Below are 18,892 nucleotides of genomic sequence, written 5' to 3'. Positions count from 1 at the left end.
ACGCCTACCCACCCAAGACTTCCTGGAACAGTCCCCTCCGCAGCCACAGGGCTGAGTCGCGCTGCGCAGGCGCTATTGAGCCGATGGGTTCGTGGGCGTGTCAGCGCGCAGGCGTATTTGACCAGGCTGCCCGAGACTGAGCTGTTTCTGACAGGTGTTCCCCGGGATAGAGAAGCCAGCTACCGACCTGGACCCCACCAGCACCATGGGCAGTGGCTGCCGCATCGAATGCATATTCTTCAGCGAGTTCCACCCCACGCTGGGACCCAAGATCACCTATCAGGTGCCATCCGGGCTCGCGGGGCTTGTGGGATAGAGGAACCCTCGGGAGAGTTCAGCTGGCTGCCTGGAAGCGGTGGAACCCCGTGCCCCACTCTGCATGCAGGCACGCCACTCCTCCACTCGCGGAGAATCGTGAACCAAGAGGATATTCAGACCCAGTCCCAGGCTCTCAGCGAGGCAAACATCACCTAGGCAGTGATTAGGGGAAATCGGCTCTGGGGGCCCAGGGGAGGCGCCAGGTCCTAGGAGCGGTGTGAATAGGTAGTCCACTAGTATCCCTGGATACGTAGAAATTAAGGTGAGGAAGGAGTATGCCAGGTAGAGGGAATAGCATATGCAAAAGCCAGAGGTAGGTGAGAACATAGTGTGTGTTTGGAAACACAAAAGAGTAATAGGCCTGGGTGGATGAGAGGGGGGAGAAACCCTGAAGAAGAGGACTTAGGCCTTGGGGGTCACCCTGTATACCCTGCCTGGTTACAAGATCCACAAGAACTTCTTGCCACTCTTTTCCTTCAGGTCCCGGAAGACTTCATCTCCCGGGAGCTGTTTGACACTGTCCAGGTGTACATCATCACCAAGCCAGAGCTGCAGAACAAGCTCATCACTGTGTGAGGCCCTAGCTGGAAGGGAGGGAAGGTTGCCAGGAGGTGTGGAAAGACTTGGGGATGGGAGAAACCTGACTCTTTTCCCACCTGTTCCCCTGGTCCAGCACAGCCATGGAAAAGAAACTGATCGGCTGCCCTGTGTGCATTGAGCACAAGAAGTACAGCCGCAATGCCCTGCTCTTCAACCTAGGCTTTGTCTGTGATGCCCAGGCCAAGACCTGTGCCCTGGAGCCCATTGTCAAAAAGCTGGCTGGCTACCTGACCACACTGGAGGTTTGCAACATGATGGTCTTGGGTGGATGGGCAGGCAGAGTTAGGGAAGGTGTTGCATGTTTCCAAAGCCCTCTGGACCTGAGAGCTTGCCAAGGCGGGATGCCAGCTAAGGGTCCTGGGGTGTGCCCACCATGCTGTCCTTGCTCCATCCAGCTAGAGAGCAGCTTCGTGTCCACGGAGGAGAGCAAGCAGAAGTTGGTGCCCATCATGACTATCTTGCTGGAGGAGCTAAATGCTTCAGGCCGGTGCACTTTGCCCATCGGTATGGCCCAGCCTCTGCAAGAATAGCAAAGGTGTTGGGGAGGGATGGGAAAGTAGCAGAGGAAGGTGAGCCTAGCCAAGGACAAGACTCATGAACAAATTGGTGACCAAGATAGCTATAAGCTGGGCTGATGATGTCCAGGGTCCAGTGCGTGATGGGGCTGGGGAGGGGAGGCCAGTAGAGCTCCCTGGCTCTGCTCCGTGGGCATGTTTCTTCCCCTCTCAGGACCTCAGTGTCTTGCTCGATAAAAGGAGAAGATTGGCCCTACCCAGAGCCACCTGCCTGCCTCAAGGGTTGCTGGGAGGACTGGATGGTAATTGTGGACCTCTTCGAAGAGGGGGCACTGAGGATATGGGTGGGTCCCCTGCAGATGAATCCAACACCATCCACTTGAAGGTCATTGAGCAACGGCCTGATCCTCCTGTGGCCCAGGAATATGATGTGCCTGTCTTTACCAAAGACAAGGAGGATTTCTTCAACTCGCAGTGGGACCTCACCACACAACAGGTATGCTAGCCCTCCCTGGCTTTCAAAGTCTGTGGCTGGTCACAGTCCTGACTTCATCCCACCCCTAATGACCTTGCTGTGCCCTGCCCAGATCCTGCCCTACATTGATGGTTTCCGCCATGTCCAGAAGATTTCAGCTGAAGCAGACGTGGAGCTCAACCTGGTGCGCATCGCCATCCAGAACCTGCTGTGAGTAGGGCAACAGTGACACCCAGGACGGGGTCTCTAATCAGGAAGGGACCAGGGGCCTGAGTAAGAGGGCTGGGAAGGCATGGCCCTCAGAAGCTGAGTGCAACTGTCTCCCCAGGTACTATGGTGTTGTGACACTGGTGTCCATCCTCCAGGTAGGCAAGTCTGGGTCTGATTAAGTGGAGAATGGACCATGTGGCTGGGCCCACCTGGGACTGTTCACACTTCCAAGCCCCTCGCTCAGGCCCCTGTGCTTCTTACTCCCCTCCAGTACTCCAATGTGTACTGCCCAACACCCAAGGTCCAGGACCTGGTAGATGACAAGACCCTGCAGGAGGCATGTCTATCCTACGTGACCAAGCAAGGTACTGGCACAAGCTCTGAGGGAGGCCATCTCAGGGAGGGCAGAGCCACCTGGAGAGCTAACCCCTGATGCCTACAGGGCACAAGAGGGCCAGTCTTCGGGATGTGTTCCAGCTGTACTGTAGTCTGAGCCCTGGCACTACTGTGAGAGATCTCATTGGCCGCCACCCCCAACAGCTGCAGCACGTTGATGAACGGTCAGAGGGGACCCCTGGGACATGAGGGGTTTTCCTGAGGGCAGTACACTCTCTGGGTCTCTCTGTAGCTCTGGGTCAGAGAGAAAAAAAGGAGATCCCCAGTGAACAGAATCATGTGGCACTGCTGCTCCAGGAGGATTTCCTTGAGGTGATGGGTTTGGAGGCTATCCTGGTCACTGAGACAAAACTGGAGGGGAGACTGGCCTGGCTAGAAGCAGAGCTGGCTAGAACATCACCCCTTCCTCCCTCAACCCTCACCCTAGGAAGCTGATCCAGTTCGGGCTTATGAAGAATCTCATCCGGAGACTGCAGAAGTATCCTGTGCGGGTGTCTCGGGAGGAGCGGAGCCACCCTGCCAGGCTTTATACAGGCTGCCACAGCTACGATGAGATCTGCTGTAAAACAGGTAGAGGCAGGCAGGACAGTTGAGGTAGGATCAGAGCAGGGTGGCCAAGCCAAGGCTGCTGACCTCTCCTCCACTACACCACCCAGGCATGAGCTACCAAGAGCTGGATGAACGGCTGGAAAACGACCCCAACATCATCATCTGCTGGAAGTGAGGCTGATGGGAGCTAAACTAGGCACACAGCTATGGCTGCTCTCTCCAGCTAAGCCCTGCCTGGTGCATGAGGAATAGAGCAGAAAACTAGGCCATTCGGTCTCAAGGTTGACCCCCATTTCTGTAAATAAAGTAATGTATTTCAACTTACCATTATTGAGTACCAACTCTGAGGCAGCCACCAGAGAGAAGTGGCAACTAGCAGTGAAGGAGATAACCATCGTCCTGGCGCCCTGGAACGCCATCTGGTGGTCAGGATCGACAATGGGCATGTGAAAGTGCCTACTAATTAATTATAAACTGAGGAAGCGGAGATGAAAAGTTGAGTGGGGACGGGTGCTGGGGCTGCTCTGGGTTAGAGGGGCAAGGAAGGCCTGGCTGAACTGACTTAAACTGAACCCTGAAGGAGGAAAAGTATTTCAGGCAGAAGTAACACTGCAAAAGCCCTGAAGCAAAAGCCACTTTGGGATGTATGAGAAAGTTAAGGGAGGCCCATGGGGCTAGAACATAAAAAGCAAAAGGGGCAAGAAACGAAGGCCCAAGGTAGCAGAGGGGGCAAGAGCCTGATTCTGCAGAGCTGCTGGTAAACTGCCTTTGACATAATATTTTGATGGCCAGGGGCAGCCAGACTCACCATGTACGTCTTTAAAAGACTAGCTACTCAGGAAAGGTCAAGAGTGGAAGTGGGTTCAGTAAAAAAGCCGTAGTAGTTACCTCATGAGAGGTGATGGCAGCCTGGACTAGGATGGAGAGAAGTGAGCCCTGCGCAGTATTTCGCGGATAGTGGAGCTGGACACGAGAGATTACGGCAGTGAGGCCACAGACCAGCGGCAGGGAGAGCTGATGAGGTCCGGCCGACCTGATGTCCATCCAAGGAGGGAGCCTAGGCCACAAGACTCTGGGAATTAGGGACCCGTGAGCCGCAGCCGGCTGTAAGGGAGAGTGGAGGGTTGCCACCCTACCCCGAAACACTGCAGGCGGGGGCGGGGCCTAGGCCGCACTGCGCATGCGCCGTGCTAACCGTTTCCATGGCTGCAAAGACGCACACTTCCCAACCGCTCTGCAACTGCAGGGTCCCAGACTTGGGCCCCGCTGGAGACCGTGGTCCCCCAGAGTGTCAGCACCCCTACCTCAGAGCCGGCTGTTGCCCGCTGTCAGCTGGACCCCGCCTTCCTGCCCTCTGTAACCTTGGGCCGCCGACATGGGCGACCTGGAGCTACTGTTGCCCGGGGAGGCTGACGTACTAGTGCGGGGACTGCGCAGCTTCCAGATCCGCGAGATGGGCTCCGGAGGGTGAGGCAGCTGGATCCTGGGGCAGGCGGAGTCATGGGGTCAGAGTCTTTGAGTGGGGGAGGGTAGCCCTGACCTTGGGGGGAGGGGTTGCCCAGCGTGGAAGGGCCCCCAGGTGGGGAGGTAAAGCTCTTAGAGACTGGGGGAGCGGGGGCGTATATGGTCCTGCGCTACATCGGACGCCTCAGGATCCGGGTTAGGCTTCAACAGAACCCAGCCACCACCCCCACTGCACACACGTGCATCCACATGCACACACACACCCTCTGTGGGACAGATGGAACCAGCAGCATGAGAATCTGGAGAAACTGAACATGCAGGCCATCCTTGATGCCACCGCTAGCCAGGGCGAACCCATCCAGGAGCTCCTTGTCACCCATGGGAAGGTATGCTGGAATCACAGACAGGGTTCCTGCCTTCTCACCACCACCCACCCCACCACTCTACACCTCAGGGGTAACTTGGGTGCCTGTGCTTCCCTCTGGCTGGCACACCTGTCCTCCCTAAAGGAGAAGGAATAGTGTATTATTACAATTTGATTTTACAGCCCTATGGGACAGGACCCTAGCATGCCAGGCAGGGTAGAGGGCCTGGGTTGATTAGGGAGATAGTCCTGGATCCTAGAACACCCTAGGCTGTAGGGAGAGGTCCCAAGTTCTAAAGCCTTTCCTGAATAGACTGACAGACTGGAGGAGGTCCCCACTGAAGTGAGGATGAGACTTTGGCATGGAAGGAGGCAACCTTCCCAAAACGAGAGAGGGAGTTAGAAACCAGAGATTGGCTCAGCTGGAACATGTGCCAGGTGATGGTACAGTAATGACCTGAGATAGCACCTGACAGTAAGGTTCCTCTGCAAGGAAAACTTCTACTGGGGGCAGGGGGAGGCTAGGAATAGGGCACTGTGAGGGGGATGCTGAGTAAGAGTGAGGCCAAGGCACAGAAAAGCACTGAGGCCAGAGGACAAGGACAAGAGGGAAGGCATGAGCAGGAGGGCATGAGCTGAGAGGTACACCTGAATAGAGAAGGAGGGGATAAGGGCTCAGATGCAGGGGGAGCTTGGCATCCTGGGGACAAGGCAAGGGCCAGTCATAGGACACCAGATGCTCTCACAGAGATACTGGGGGCAGCTAGAAATGGAGCGCTAAGGTGCAGAAGAGAGGTTGCGAAGGAATTTGTGGGGTGTGTGAGGGTCTACGGGCCCAGGGGAGTTTGACAAGAGCTGGGCTGGGCTGAGCCAGGAACAGAAAAGTTGCCAGGCCAAGGCGGGCCCATCTCATCCCTGTATTAACCCCCTCACCCCAAAGATCCCCACGCTGGTGGAGGAGCTGATTGCAGTGGAGATGTGGAAGCAGAAGGTGTTCCCTGTGCTGTGCAAGCTGGAGGACTTCAAGCCCCAGAATACTTTTCCCATATACATGGTGGTGAGCTGGGCCATTGGTTCATACCCCTGTTCAGCCCCTCAGAGGGACCCAGACTAGAGAAGGAAGCTGGTAGCCCCTATCCCTCTTTCAGCAGCCCAGGGCCCTGTTCTCCTTTTTAATTGACAGATACACCACGAAGCCTCCATCATCAACCTCCTGGAGACAGTGTTCTTCCACAAGGTGAGGCACCCGCCCTGCCCACTGGCTACTGCCCCAGGCCAGAGCCTGGCAGCAAGGGGGGTTGTATCTGTGTGGGAAGGGCATCAGAGGCAGAATGTTCCCCTCCTCCTGACCCCCAGGAGGTGTGTGAATCAGCAGAGGACACTGTCTTGGACCTTGTGGACTACTGCCACCGCAAACTAACTTTGTTGGTGGCCCATTGTGGCCATGATGGCCCCTCAGAGGAAGAGGAGTCCCAGTACAGCACCCCCATACAGGTGGGCTGAGGTTCCCTAGGATTGGCAAGGGCTAGACCCAGGCTCCCCCAGGTCTAAGCAGGCAAGAAGATGGCCCACCTTGAATGCCGTGTGTCCCACCCCCCAACTCAGGAACTACAAAAGCAGGCAGAGCTGATGGAATTTGAGATTGCACTGAAGGCCCTCTCAGTGCTGCGCTACATTACAGACTGTGTGGACAGGTAGGCAGCCCTACCAGGCCTGGGGCCTGAAATGGAGGGCGGGGAGACTGGGCTTGTAGTTTCTCCTTACCTTTCTATCTCTGTCCCTAGCCTTTCCCTGAGCACCTTGAGCCGCATGCTCAGCACCCACAACCTACCCTGTCTCCTGGTGGAATTGCTGGAGCATAGTCCCTGGAGCCGGCAGGAAGGAGGTAAGGTCCTCTTCCACCTGCCTAAGCCCCAGCCCACTGCTTCCAGGACATCCTCCAGGATTGACAGGGGGGCAGCTTGCACACAAGCAGACAAACTCTGCCCCCTTGCCCACAGAGAATACCAGAATGCCTCACCTAAAGTGGGCCTAGGGAGTTCTCTAGTGGTCTAGCAGTTAAAAATCTGGCATTTTCAGAGTTTCCGTTGTGGCTCAGAGGGTAAAGAACTGAACATAGTATCCATGAGGATGCAGGTGTAATCTCTGGCCTCACTTAGTGGGTTAAGGATCCAGTATTGTCATGGCTGTAGTGTAGGCCAGCAGCTACAGCTCTGATTCAACCCCTAGCCTGGGAACTTCCATAGGCCACAGGTATGGCCATAAAAAGGAAAAAAAGTATTAAAAATATATATATATATGGCATTTTCACTACTGTGGCTCTGGTCACTGCTGTAGCGCAAGTTTGATCCCTGGTCTGGGAACTTCTGCAGGCCATAGGTACATCCCCCCCCAAAAAAAACAAATTGGACCTAGGCCTGTTCTCTGCAGCAGGCAAAGAACTCACCCTGCTCTAAAGCAAGCAGCACCCCAGCCTGGGCAAGTCCTGTGCCCAGGCAGTGGTCAGTCTCCCAGCCCACGCAGCTGGCTCACTCAAAGAACATGTGATGTTTGTACCCAGTATGCTGATTCCTCTCCCCAGGCAAGCTGCAGCAATTTGAGAGTGGCCGTTGGCAGACAGTGCCCCCATCAGAGCAGCAAAAACTGAGCAAGTTGGATGGGCAGGTGTGGATTGCCCTGTACAACCTGCTGCTAAGCCCCGAGGCCCGAGCCCACTATTGCCTCACCAACTTTGCCAAAGGACAGCTACTCAAGGTAGGAACTCCTCCCATATCAGCCCCACAGCCCCCTAGCCCTGCCCCACCCCACCCCTGTTTATTTTTACCCACCTGCCTCAACCCTAGGCCTCTCTCCAGAACTTGGGCCGCAGGTGACACACACAGAAGCTAATGGGATGTGGGTCCTAAGGGCATCCTCAGTCCAACCCAGCCCAGGGTCTCTCTGTTCCTTGACCTTCTGGTCAGCACTGCTTCACACTGGCCTCCCTGGAAACCCTTGCAGCTTCAGGCATTCCTCACAGACACGCTGCTGGACCAGATGCCCAACCTGGCAGACCTGCAGGGTTTCCTAGCCCACCTGGCCCTGGCCGAAGCCCAGCCCCCTAAGAAAGACCTGGTGTTGGAACAGGTAGGCACTAGAAAGTTAGTTGCTCAGGACCACTGCCCACTTTGCTAGCTCCTCCCTGCTACTCTCCATTTCTCTTCCCCAGATCCCAGAAATCTGGGAGCGGCTAGAGCAAGAGAACAAAGGCAAGTGGCAGGCTATTGCCAAGCACCAGTTGCAGCATATATTCAGCACCTCAGAGCAGGACCTGAGGCTGCAAGCACAAAGGTGAGGCCTGCTGGAAGGGGTGGAAGGGATGCAGAAGGCATGGATGTGGGCAGGGCTGCTCCTGTCCCCCTACCCACCAGGTCCAGTCAAGTCCTCCTGACCCTTTTCCCAGGTGGGCTGAGACCTACAGACTGGATGTGCTGGAGGCAGTGGCTCCAGAGCGACCCCGCTGTGCTTACTGCAGTGCAGAGGCCTCCAAGCGCTGCTCACGATGCCAGAATGAGTGGTACTGCTGCAGGTGAGGGTATCCTAGGATCTTGGATCTCTAAATCCCACTTCCATACCCCTCACAAACACTGAATCTTCACTGGCCCACTTGCCTGCAGGGAGTGCCAAGTCAAGCACTGGGAAAAACATGGAAAGTCTTGTGTTGTGGCAGCCCAAGGTGACAGAGCCAAGTGAAGGATGCAGCTGCTGAGGGCCAACCACCATGCCATACAATCCACTAGAGTGTACCCCTGAACCTCTGGATCTCGGCCTGGCCTCTGCAAGTGCCCCAGCCTCCCAGATGAGGAAGACAGCAGGAGGGAAGTGCTGCTGACCCATCTTCCCCTGCAAAGCCATCCCCACTTCCTGCCCCACCCGGCTTAGGGTGCAGCCTCAGCAAGCTGGGGAGAGAGGCCCTGGGCGGGGTTGTGGGGGTGAGAACCGGATGTGGGGACCCTCTTCCTTCAGTAAGTAAAGTAAAGCTGGCTTCCAGAAAGACGCCTGTTTTCCGCGTGGTCGTCGTGTTTGTTAGGGGGAGGGGAGTAGCTCGAGGGATGAAGGGAGGTAGGAGGGCGGGGACTCCGCGACAGCAGCACCCGTGCAGCGCCCTCCGGGCTCCACTTCTCCTGCGGGAGGGCAGACGCAGCCTGGGTGCTGGGTATCCCTGGCGCCGCGCTCCTTTGCTCTCCCGCCGCTCTGCCTGAACCCCGGAGGCGGCGCCGCATCGGGGGCCCGCCCCGTGGCCCCGCCCGTCAGGAGCTCGCTCGGCCCCCAGAGCCAGCAGGAGTCCCGGCCGGACCGGGACATGTCCGCTGAGCCCGAGCTCATTGAGCTGCAGGAACTGGCACCCGCTCAGTGCGCCGCCCCGGTCCGCACCCGGCTGGAGCGTGCCAACGCGCTGCGCATTGCTCCGGGCACAGCGCGCAACAACGCAAGGCAGCTGGTCCCGGGCCGCGGCCACCGCTTCCAGCCTGCGGGGCCCGCCACGCACACGTGGTGCGACCTCTGTGGTGACTTCATCTGGGGCGTCGTGCGCAAGGGCCTGCAGTGCGCACGTGAGTAGCGCCCGGGGCATTGGTGAGAGTGAATCGGGTGACCAAGCTGAAGGCCAAGTTGCTACGGAGGGGGTCAGTGGGGACCACGGACCAGGTAGTTTACTTTTGCCAAATAGCCTAAGACAGTGCAGGCAGATGGGTTATAACCTTGATATCTTACAAGTGTGCCACCTGCATATGGGACATAGGCAGCAGTGGTTGCCTGTGAATAACAAGGTGCTGCTTTCAAGTTTAAAAAGTGCCTTGATCCTTCTTGAAAGAGGCTTTGTACCTACCAGTCTTTGAGTTCATATTCCCACACCTGCCCCTTTCAAAGATTCACTCACCAAGTCCCCCTCCAGAATTCCTGGGGTGAAGAGAATTTACCGGACAATGGGAGAAGGCCTTGAAAAAGTTAGACTCTTGGGTAGGCCCCCTGCAAGCAAGAGTTTTTGTTGAAGTTCTCCTTGTGGCTCAGCGGTATCTCATCTGACTAGTATCCATGAGGACATGGGTTCGATCCCTGGCCTTGCTCAGTGGGTTAAGGATCCGGCATTGACATGAGCTGTGGTATAGGTCAAAGATGTGGCCTAGATCCTGCATTGCTGTGGCTGTAGTGTAGGCCGGCAGCTGCAGCTCCAATTAGACCGCTAGCCCAGGAACTTCCCTATGCCATGGGTGCGGCCCTTAAAAAAAAAAAATAGGAGTGTCCACACACCAGCTGATGCTTCTGCCCTCCAGGAACCACCAGCAATAAGAGGTTGCTCTCCTCCCTGGCTATACACTTGGTATGCTTTTACAGTCCTCCAAACCTCTATGCTTGAATCCTACCTCAGACCTGTTGAATCAATCACGAGAGTGTATCAGAAATTTTTAAAGACAGATCATTCTAATGTGCAGCCTGGGTTGTGAATCAGTGCTCTGGCCCATTTAGGAACTTAGGGAAGCTGTCCCAGGCCTGTGTGTCCAAGGATAGCCTCATCAGGTACAGGAGTTTGTCCTGAATTCAGCTGGGAGGAGCACAGGAGTTGTTACAGAATGCAAAGCATGAACAAGGGCTGGAACATTAGCACTGTTCCCAAGTAGAAATAAAATGAATATGGAATTGAAAAACAGGAAAATATGGATGTGTGTCAGAGGCAGAAACAAGGGAGGAATTAAGGATGAGTTAGGGTGATTTTTTTGCCTCAAACAACTGGGAAATTTTTGCTGAGATGAGAAGCTCTGGCAAGGGTAAGAGTGAGGAAAAGTGAGTTTTAAAGGGTAGGAAAGTGAGTTAAATTTTGGTTATGTTGGGTTGAAATGTCTATTCAACATCCAAACGAAGAAACTGACACATGGGATTTGATGGGGTTGGAGTCAGTGAGGGAAGCCTTGGATCTCAGGTAGGTCAGTGTACACAGAGCAGGGAAATGACCAGGACTGAGCCTTTGACACTCCGCTAAATCTGGAAGTTGAAACAGAACCAAAGGAGCTGAGCAGGAGCTGCAGAGAGGTGGGAGGAAAACCAGGGTAGCGCCCCCTCCCCGGGGTGGGGATCAAGGAGAGCAAGCATCAGACAATGCTGAGGAGGCGAAGATGGAGAAGGGCCCACTGGATTTGGTAGTGCACAGGTCGCTAACAACCCTGAACAGTGCAGTGTCTGGAGGAAGAGGCAAGCCTAACTGGGATGGGTAAAGGGTGAAGGCGAGGAATTAAGTGTTTGTAGACCAGTGTTGGTAAGCTTTTGGTGCCAGGGGAGTACAAATGACACCTACAGGGTAGAGAGCATTGGGTTAAAATTTTTTTTATTTTTTTCCCCTTCAAATAAATGGGCGGAGGGAGGGGCACTGATAATAAGGAAGGGGAAAGTTCTGTCCTAGGCGCACTGCTAAGCAGGCCTAACCTAACGCGTGAGGCCTTCCCGCCAGTTTTCAGGCGCCCCCCCCCACCCCCCACCCCCCCCCCACCCCCGGGACCAACACTGAAAATCTGTGTAGCAGTGGGGCGGTAACGGGGCCGGAGATGAGGCAGGTCATGCAGAGCACAGAGAGCAAAGGCCTTCACACCGAGGCTTCCCTTCTGTCCCTGGGACGCTTCTCCAAGCTGCTGCTGGGGTTTCTCCGCCTCACGACCAGACCTCTCTGCAGATTGCAAGTTCACCTGCCACTACCGTTGCCGCGCGCTTGTCTGCCTAGACTGCTGCGGGCCCCGGGACCTGGGCTGGGAACCGGCGCTGGAACGGGATACGAACGTGGTGAGCACGGGGCAGGGGAGTTTATGGGCAAGGCAGGGAGGAACAGACAAGCGGGGCACATTACAGGCGTTCCTTAAAGCCGTCCGGCGCTACGCGCAAGGAACGTTGTAATAGCCAACTTCTCCGCGGCAGAGAAGCTAACTCTGTGCGAGGACTCGAAGGGGTACACCGGGTGTTGACTAGGCGCTGTCCACCAGGAGCCGCCCAGGCTCCGCGCAAGCGCAATTTCCACACCTTTCCACATCTGCATCCGGTCTTGTGGCCACGCTGGTGCACATGCGCACACTCTCGGACTAGTTCCTGGTGGGAAGTGAGGCCTGTGAGGCAGAGCTGAGCTGCGCGGCACTGGCGGTGATATCGCTCCTGGAGGCGTGGCCTCTGTGGTCCCGCCCTTCGACATTCCCCTCCAATGACATGAGAGCTAGATCCTGGCTGTCTACGTTTCAGTGTTAACGGTTGCGGCGTGGATACAGGTTCCGGCGCACGCGCACACATACATGGGCGCGCGTGCGCACACGCGCCTGGGGCGGTGGTTGGAGGCTACCGGAGCACGGGGGCTGGCTGTCGGGCGCGGCGATGGGTGAGGCGGACGCGGGGACGCCTTCTTTCGAGATGACCTGGAGCAGCACGACAAGCAGTGGCTACTGCAGCCAGGAGGACTCGGACTCAGAGCTCGAGCAGTACTTCACCGCGCGTACCTCGCTGGCTCGGAGGCCGCGCCGGGACCAGGTGGGGGCCAGGGGTTGTAGGAGGCGGGCTGCGGGCGGGCGCTGGGACCTCGCCCTTCCCCGGTAAGTTGAGGTGTCGGCACTTTGTGGGCAGCTCCGCCCTCCCGTCAACGTGGATCCGGGATTCGACCCTAGCCAGCCCTCTGAACTGTGTGTTGGGCTTTCACCGTGTTGGTACCAGAGGTGGCAACTAAGTAGTTTGGGGTAGACGGGGGACGGGCGTTACCCACCCATTACTGAGGCTCACTGCGCAGTCTGGACTAACACCTTGATTTCCGCGGGCTGGCGCTCCCCCCATCTCCCGCCCTCGCTCCGGGGATCTGGAGGAAGTGGAGGAGGAGGAGTCGTCGCCCGGAATTGAGAAGTGTATTTGGGAGACCAGCAGAGGGTCCGGGCCCCTCCATTTGCACTCCTGAATTGAGCCAATTTAGTCCCCACTTCTTGGCCTGTTACCAGCTGCTGGAATGTGAAAGATTCTGATGCTCCTTCCTCTGGAGTGTATCAGGAGTGCTCGCTTGGGCAGCACATCTACTGAAATTAGAGCAGACCTAGAGAAAGGGGATTTGGGGATGGGTGGGAAGGAAGTTTTATTTTGGACTGTAAGCATCCAAGAGCACTTTATCCACAAGAGGTAAGGAAAGTTAGATTGAGAGTAGCCAAGAGAAATAGGAGTTACTAATTCAGGACTAAGGTGTGGTGCCGGAACAGCTATGCCTCTCACAATCTCCCAGGTGTCCCCCTTATCAGAGACCTCTATGCTCTGTGACGTCAGTGTGACCACTGGGTTCAAATAACAGTTCTGGAGCTGATACATCTCAGAGAAGCACCCTGGCCAAGGCATCAGGAAAGAGAGATGGGTACCACGAAGTGAAGTTACTAAACTAATACCTGGCAGCAATGGGGACAGAATTCCTTACGTGAGCCAAGAAGAGGGAGTTGTAGATAATTCTTTAGATGAAAATTTTGTACCTCAAATACTCAGGCCAGAGTTAGGGTGCAAGGTTTGAGTGTGGATCCCTGGGACTGTGTCACTCTGGCCTGAGACATTTTCCTTTGTGGAAAGGTGAGAAAATCACATCACACCAGGCAATTGAAAAGGAGGCTGGGGAGTCCCAAGTTGTATGTAAAATAAGACCATCAGGAGTTCCCGTCATGGCTCAGTGGTTAACGAATCCGACTAGGAACCACAAGGTTTCGGATTTGATCCTTGGCCTTGCTCAGTGGGCTGGGGATCTGGGGTTGCCGTGTGCTGTGTGTGGTGTGGGTCGAAGACGTGGCTCAGATCTGCCATTGCTGTGGCTCTGGCGTAGGCCGGCAGCTGCAGCTCCAATTGGACCCCTAGCCTAGGAACCTCTATATGCCACGAGTGCGGCCCTAGGAAAAAAAAAAAAAAAAAGACTAAAAAAATAAAATAAAACCATCAGTTATTCTGGGCAGTGGCAGAGTAGAGGGTGGGTGGCTACAGTGCAGAAGGGAAATTGCATGATCCTGTTGTGTATCCCTCTGGGATAGCTGCTGAAATCCTCCACTGAAATGCCTCCAGTCCAAGTCCTTTGTTTTATGAGTAGAGATGTGAAGGGAGATCCACCTGAGAAGAGAAAGGGCTGGAACTGAGGTCACTGCATCCAGCTCAGGGTTCCTGGATAACCCAGGAAGGGAAGAGGAAGGATCCAGGCTAGAGCTCAGAGCCATCACAAGGAAGGGGGATAAGATAGTGTTATCCCTTTGATCACCCTGCTCTGTAAGTAGAATTCTCTTCTTTGTTGCCCTAGCACTAGAGTGCTCAACTTTCTCCTGGCACTGGCACTCCTTCCCATCACATCTCTCCTTGGGTCTTAACAAACAACATCCACCCTTTATTCCCAGCCTCCAGCCTTCCTCTTACTCCCAGATGCCTTATTTTCAGGGCCCACACCATTGGGTCTTACTAGTTCTTCAGGGTTTCCCACTGTCTCCACCAAGGTTTCTACTAGAGTTTCACTTCTCAGTGCTTTTTTCCATGTAGGAGACTTTTGGAAACATGGGGCAGCCAATAGGCTTCAGTTCTCACCTCTCTCCCAGCCTCAATCCTCTGTGTTGCATACTTGCTAGCTGCCAAACAGCAGCAGGATCTAGATGAGCATACTGCTGAAAGCTGTGGATTATACCCTCCCCTCCCATCTGTTCTTCCTTTATATCCCCATGAAATAGTTTAAGCTTAGGGGGCTCCCAGGCATTAGTCAGGGAGAAGCCTGGCTGTACTGGGCTCAGAGCTGAGCACAAGATTAAGGTTATTCTTCAGGAGACCTTCTGGTGGGAACTCCCCTAGAACAGGGCATTACTCAGTGATGATCTCAGCTGTGTCCGTGACACTTTCATTCCTACTGGAGCCTGTCTGACGTCAACAGGAAGTAAGGCTGATGCAATGGGACCAAGGGAGTTTGGCGGAAGCCCTGGTGCATACTCCACCCTTCTGACAAGAATCCAGTCCCTGGAGGAACAGGGGAAGGGCTGAGTGGTGGAGCTAAAATCTTTGGACTAAACGTCGAGGCAGCGGGGAAAAGGTGCAGAAGCCTACCTGTTTGGCACTTGTGGGACAGGCTCTACCAGAAGGCTGCCCATACACCTCCAGCAGATTGGAGCCTGGCCTAAAGCTACCTTTTGTGTGGCTTGTGTCAAGATCAAATGGCATGTCACAGTGGTTTCCTCACTATGTCAGATATACAGGGCTGGCCCCAAGTCCCCCACCAGGGGGTATTAATTGTTAACATTGTAGAGGTTGCTGTTCCCCTTCTGCCCACTGGCGGCCAAGCTCCTGGTATGCACCAGTCCCTACACCTCTCACTGTACAGTGGGTCTTGGTCAGGGCAGAGTAGCAAAGTGGACTGCCTTCTCCAGGACACGCCCTGACCCCACCCAACTAGGGTGCTGAGATAAGCTGTCCATCCTCAGAATCCCCATCCTTTTCCTAGCCCCTAGCCTCATTCATGCCTTCAGTTACCTTGGTTTCCAGGTATTCTTAGGGCCTTACCCAGTGCTAAGGTGGCTCCAGGCAGGAAGTAATAGGTTGTTCTCATCAAGGCTCAAACTTTTCTTTGCTTTTTGGCCACTCCCACATCCTGTGAAATTCCGCGGCCAGGGATTGAATCCACAACACAGCTATGACCCAAGCTACTACAGTAACAATGCCAGGTCCTTAACCCACTGAGCCACCAGGGAACTCCAGACCTCAAGCTTTGTTGTCACTTTCTATAGGCCACTTTTCAGAGTGGTCCATCCAGGGCTCACTTCCTTTGCCTGTGACACATTACAGAGGAATGGGTTCCTTAAGAATCCTGTGTCCACACCTTCCCGTCTTTCAGGATGAGCCCGTGGAGTGGGAAACACCTGACCTTTCTCAGGCTGAGATTGAGCAGAAGATCAAGGAGTACAACAGCCAGATCAACAGCAACCTGTTCATGAGCCTTGTGAGTTGACATCCTGTTTTGGAGAGGGGCAGGAACCCAGCTGTGTGCCTGATACCCGAGGGTCACAGCTGAGGTTTTCTTGGGTAGGCCCAAGCAGTGATTTATTCATACCCAGCCTAGCCCCAAGTGGGCTGGTAGCATCCAAATCTGTTCCATCTCACCTGGCACTTAGTCATGGTTTGCTTTTTCTTCTTCAGAACAAAGACGGCTCCTATACAGGCTTCATCAAGGTTCAGCTGAAGCTGGTGCGTCCTGTATCTGTTCCCTCCAGCAAGAAGCCACCCTCCTTGCAGGATGCCCGGCGGGGCCCAGGGCGGGGCACAGCTGTGAAACGCCGTACCTCTTTCTACCTGCCTAAAGATGCTGTCAAGCACCTGCATGTGTTGTCACGCACCCGGGCACGTGAAGTCATCGAGGCCCTGCTGCGCAAGTTCTTGGTGGTAGATGATCCCCGCAAGTTTGCGCTCTTTGAGCGGGCTGAGCGCCATGGCCAAGGTGGGCTTCCCACTCCACCCCACCCCACCATGTCTGAGAGTAAATGTGCTTGTGCATGCAGCAGCTGAGGGGACTGGGCCTGACTAATCAAACACTCCCTTCCCCCTGCCTGGTCCTCAGTGTACCTCCGGAAGCTGTCAGATGATGAGCAGCCCCTTCGGCTCCGGCTCCTCGCAGGGCCCAATGAGAAGGCCCTAAGCTTTGTCCTGAAAGAAAATGACTCTGGGGAGGTGAACGTGAGTATACAGCTATCCTTAGTTTCTTGGTTGTCACTGGGCAGGACTGGTGAGTTGCAGCTACAGTAGCCCTGCAAGACCTCTCCCAAGAGTATTTGAAACTTGTAGCTAAAGTGACACTCATGCCAAGGTCTAGGGCCTAACTCAAGAAGCCAGGAAGAAATGTCTTTTTGCTCTGCTCTTTCCTATTGTGGAAAGCCCTCCGGTGATGCAGGAGTCCCCTTCTACAGTGTGGTAGTCAGATCAAAGTCACACAGATGGGCACAGGATGACATGGAGGCACCCCCTTCAGGCATTAGAACTTTTTACCTGGAATCTTTCTAGCTCCAAGGTAGTACACAGGCAGAGTGAGATTTAACTCAGAGAGAGTGGGTATGATGTATCCACAGGTAACTTGGGAACGTTTGGCTTGGTTGCCTGTCCACGAGGTGACCGCCCTACTTTGTGGGGCCCATCTTGTATGTGGATTGTCGTTGGAAATCCTAGCAGAGGCCATCAGGCAAGAAGCTGGCTTTAGAAAGCCCCATCCTACCTGTGTGATCATGATGCTCTGGTCTTTTCTGGGGAGGGCTTGCTGGCTTGTTGGTGTCTGCTGCAGCCTGTGTCTCCCCCCCTCTACAGTGGGATGCTTTCAGCATGCCTGAATTACACAACTTCCTACGCATCCTGCAGCGGGAAGAAGAGGAACACCTCCGCCAGATCCTGAAGAAGTACTCCTATTGCCGCCAGAAGATCCAGGAAGCCCTGCATGCCTGCCCCCTGGGGTGACCTCTTGTACCCCTGGGGTGACCTCTTGTACCCCTGGGTGGAAGGAGGAGAGTAGGCAGCGCCAAGGGCGTGCCGTGTGAGTGTGCGAAGGCCCATGTGGCCTGAGGAATGAATGTGCATGGAGGCCCTCTCTTGCTGGGGGAATGAGCCCAGAGAACAGCGAAGGAGCTGGTCCCCTGTGTCCACAAGTGGGTGTAACAGCATGGCTCTGCACCCTTCTGCCCTTCGTGTACTGGGTCATGGTGGGCCAGGGTTGCCCTGGGAAGCTGCTCCAGGGTTGCCAGTGGGGCTGGAGCAGACAGAAGTCTCCTTAATTTGTATCTTAGATACAAGAATCTTTGAGATCCTACAAACAAATAATAGGGTCATGTTTGCAGGGATGAGGGCCCTCATCTATGGTGAAAGATTGTGTTTTAGGTCTTGGATAGGGTCTCAGGACAGCCCTGTCAGAACCAAGGATGGATATTCTAGGCATCAAGGAAGTCTAGGATTCTCTCTGTAGCACCCTCTGACTCCTCAGACACTCTGGGGTCAGGTAGTGCTAGCTCATGGTGCAGCAATGGTGCCTCAGTGCCTCCTCCAAGGAGGGTGTCCCTGGGTCAGGGTTTATGTGTGGGCACTGGCCCACCTCTGTGCCTTGTTTGCCAGTCAAAGCCAGGGTCTTTCCCTTGAGTATTTTTGATGATGTGTGCGAATGTATGTAATATTTTGTGACCTCAGCTCAGTGCCTCCTGTTGGGAAAGGGGTCGGGGTGAAGGGCATCAGGGCCTGGGGCTTGAGAGAATTGGCTGAATAAAGATTTAAGCATTCTGCTTTTGGATTCTTTTACGGGCCCTCATCTGCAGTTGCCCCTCATGCCAGTGGCTGCCAAGATTGACAGACAGCCTCATAAAGCACCTTTTCCACGGGGACCATGGGACCAATTTGTGAAGGTTGTGGGATATGGATATGTACTTGGTCATTAGTCAACACCTGGGAGCTCAGGGCATGGTAGAGGCAAGAACATCAGCTGCGGCCGGAGCTTAGGGAAACCACACACTTCGCCAAGACACTGGTGTGGAGCAGACACTGCTTGTGGGACCGAAGGTACAGATGTTAACCTTCATGAAGCATGGTTTCTGGTGGGTTTAGAAAGAACACGATTTGAAGTTCTTCAGTCCCGAATGTAGCCATACAACCACTGGCCAATTCTTAAGTTCGGTATTTTCTCTGCATGCCACGGTGGGAATACAATGAGGCCAGATAGGCACTTCCCAGCCTGGCCTAAAGTCAGGCCCTAAAGTGCTGGTTTGAGAGGATCTGGTGGTTGGACGGGTCCGCTGAGCCTGACCTCTATAGGTTGTGGACGTTTGCGCCGCCACACACACCGAAAAAGCCAGAAGCACACCGCCACAGGTTTCTTGTGTGGGAGCGGCCCCAGGTGGAGGGAGCGTGGCCTGCTGGGAACTGACGTTTCGCAGTGCATGCTAGGATGCCTAGCATCGGAGGACGGCTATTGGCCCTGCTCCGCGGATGGACGAG

The 18,892-nt window shown here is 55.0% G+C and overlaps 3 protein-coding genes across 12 annotated transcripts; all 3 read left to right on the top strand.

Annotated features, from left to right (window-relative positions):
- The first annotated feature begins 147 nt into the window (after positions 1-147).
- Positions 148-3,387, top strand: NPRL2 (NPR2 like, GATOR1 complex subunit). 5 transcript variants are annotated; one of them, XM_047775019.1, is made up of 11 exons: positions 151-385; positions 799-890; positions 992-1,160; positions 1,314-1,422; positions 1,793-1,929; positions 2,021-2,118; positions 2,237-2,273; positions 2,390-2,483; positions 2,561-2,678; positions 2,942-3,084; positions 3,171-3,387. In XM_047775019.1, the coding sequence occupies exons 1-11, from the start codon at positions 380-382 to the stop codon at positions 3,236-3,238; spliced, it is 1,071 nt and encodes a 356-aa protein (XP_047630975.1). In that variant the 5' UTR covers positions 151-379; the 3' UTR covers positions 3,239-3,387. The 5 variants fall into 5 exon arrangements, 4 of the variants coding, with proteins under 4 accessions (XP_047630955.1, XP_047630975.1, XP_047630965.1 ...); XM_047775009.1 differs by having other exon boundaries at positions 155-283; XM_047775034.1 differs by having other exon boundaries at positions 247-283; positions 997-1,160.
- Positions 3,388-3,511: 124 nt separating this feature from the next.
- ZMYND10 (zinc finger MYND-type containing 10) lies at positions 3,512-8,683 on the top strand. 3 transcript variants are annotated; one of them, XM_047774971.1, is made up of 12 exons: positions 3,512-4,530; positions 4,805-4,913; positions 5,832-5,948; positions 6,075-6,128; positions 6,248-6,385; positions 6,497-6,585; positions 6,676-6,776; positions 7,473-7,645; positions 7,892-8,017; positions 8,100-8,221; positions 8,334-8,459; positions 8,548-8,683. In XM_047774971.1, exons 1-12 carry the CDS (start codon positions 4,439-4,441, stop codon positions 8,621-8,623), a joined length of 1,323 nt encoding a protein of 440 aa, XP_047630927.1. In that variant the 5' UTR covers positions 3,512-4,438; the 3' UTR covers positions 8,624-8,683. The 3 variants fall into 3 exon arrangements, with proteins under 3 accessions (XP_047630927.1, XP_047630934.1, XP_047630944.1); XM_047774978.1 differs by lacking the exon at positions 5,832-5,948; XM_047774988.1 differs by lacking the exon at positions 6,248-6,385.
- A 166-nt stretch (positions 8,684-8,849) lies between these two features.
- Positions 8,850-18,181, top strand: RASSF1 (Ras association domain family member 1). 4 transcript variants are annotated; one of them, XM_047775088.1, is made up of 6 exons: positions 8,850-8,895; positions 11,592-11,698; positions 15,768-15,872; positions 16,070-16,367; positions 16,488-16,603; positions 17,225-18,181. In XM_047775088.1, exons 1-6 carry the CDS (start codon positions 8,874-8,876, stop codon positions 17,369-17,371), a joined length of 795 nt encoding a protein of 264 aa, XP_047631044.1. In that variant the 5' UTR covers positions 8,850-8,873; the 3' UTR covers positions 17,372-18,181. The 4 variants fall into 4 exon arrangements, with proteins under 4 accessions (XP_047631044.1, XP_047631025.1, XP_047631035.1 ...); XM_047775069.1 differs by lacking the exon at positions 8,850-8,895 and adding an exon at positions 8,991-9,483; XM_047775079.1 differs by lacking the exons at positions 8,850-8,895; positions 11,592-11,698 and adding an exon at positions 11,706-12,427.
- The last annotated feature ends 711 nt before the right edge of the window (positions 18,182-18,892 follow it).

Source organism: Phacochoerus africanus, chromosome 1 (genome assembly GCF_016906955.1).
Source record: "Phacochoerus africanus isolate WHEZ1 chromosome 1, ROS_Pafr_v1, whole genome shotgun sequence".
NCBI lineage: Eukaryota > Metazoa > Chordata > Mammalia > Artiodactyla > Suidae > Phacochoerus > Phacochoerus africanus.
Note: the sequence above shows the minus strand (reverse complement) of the source record. Positions and strands in the feature narration are given on the sequence as shown.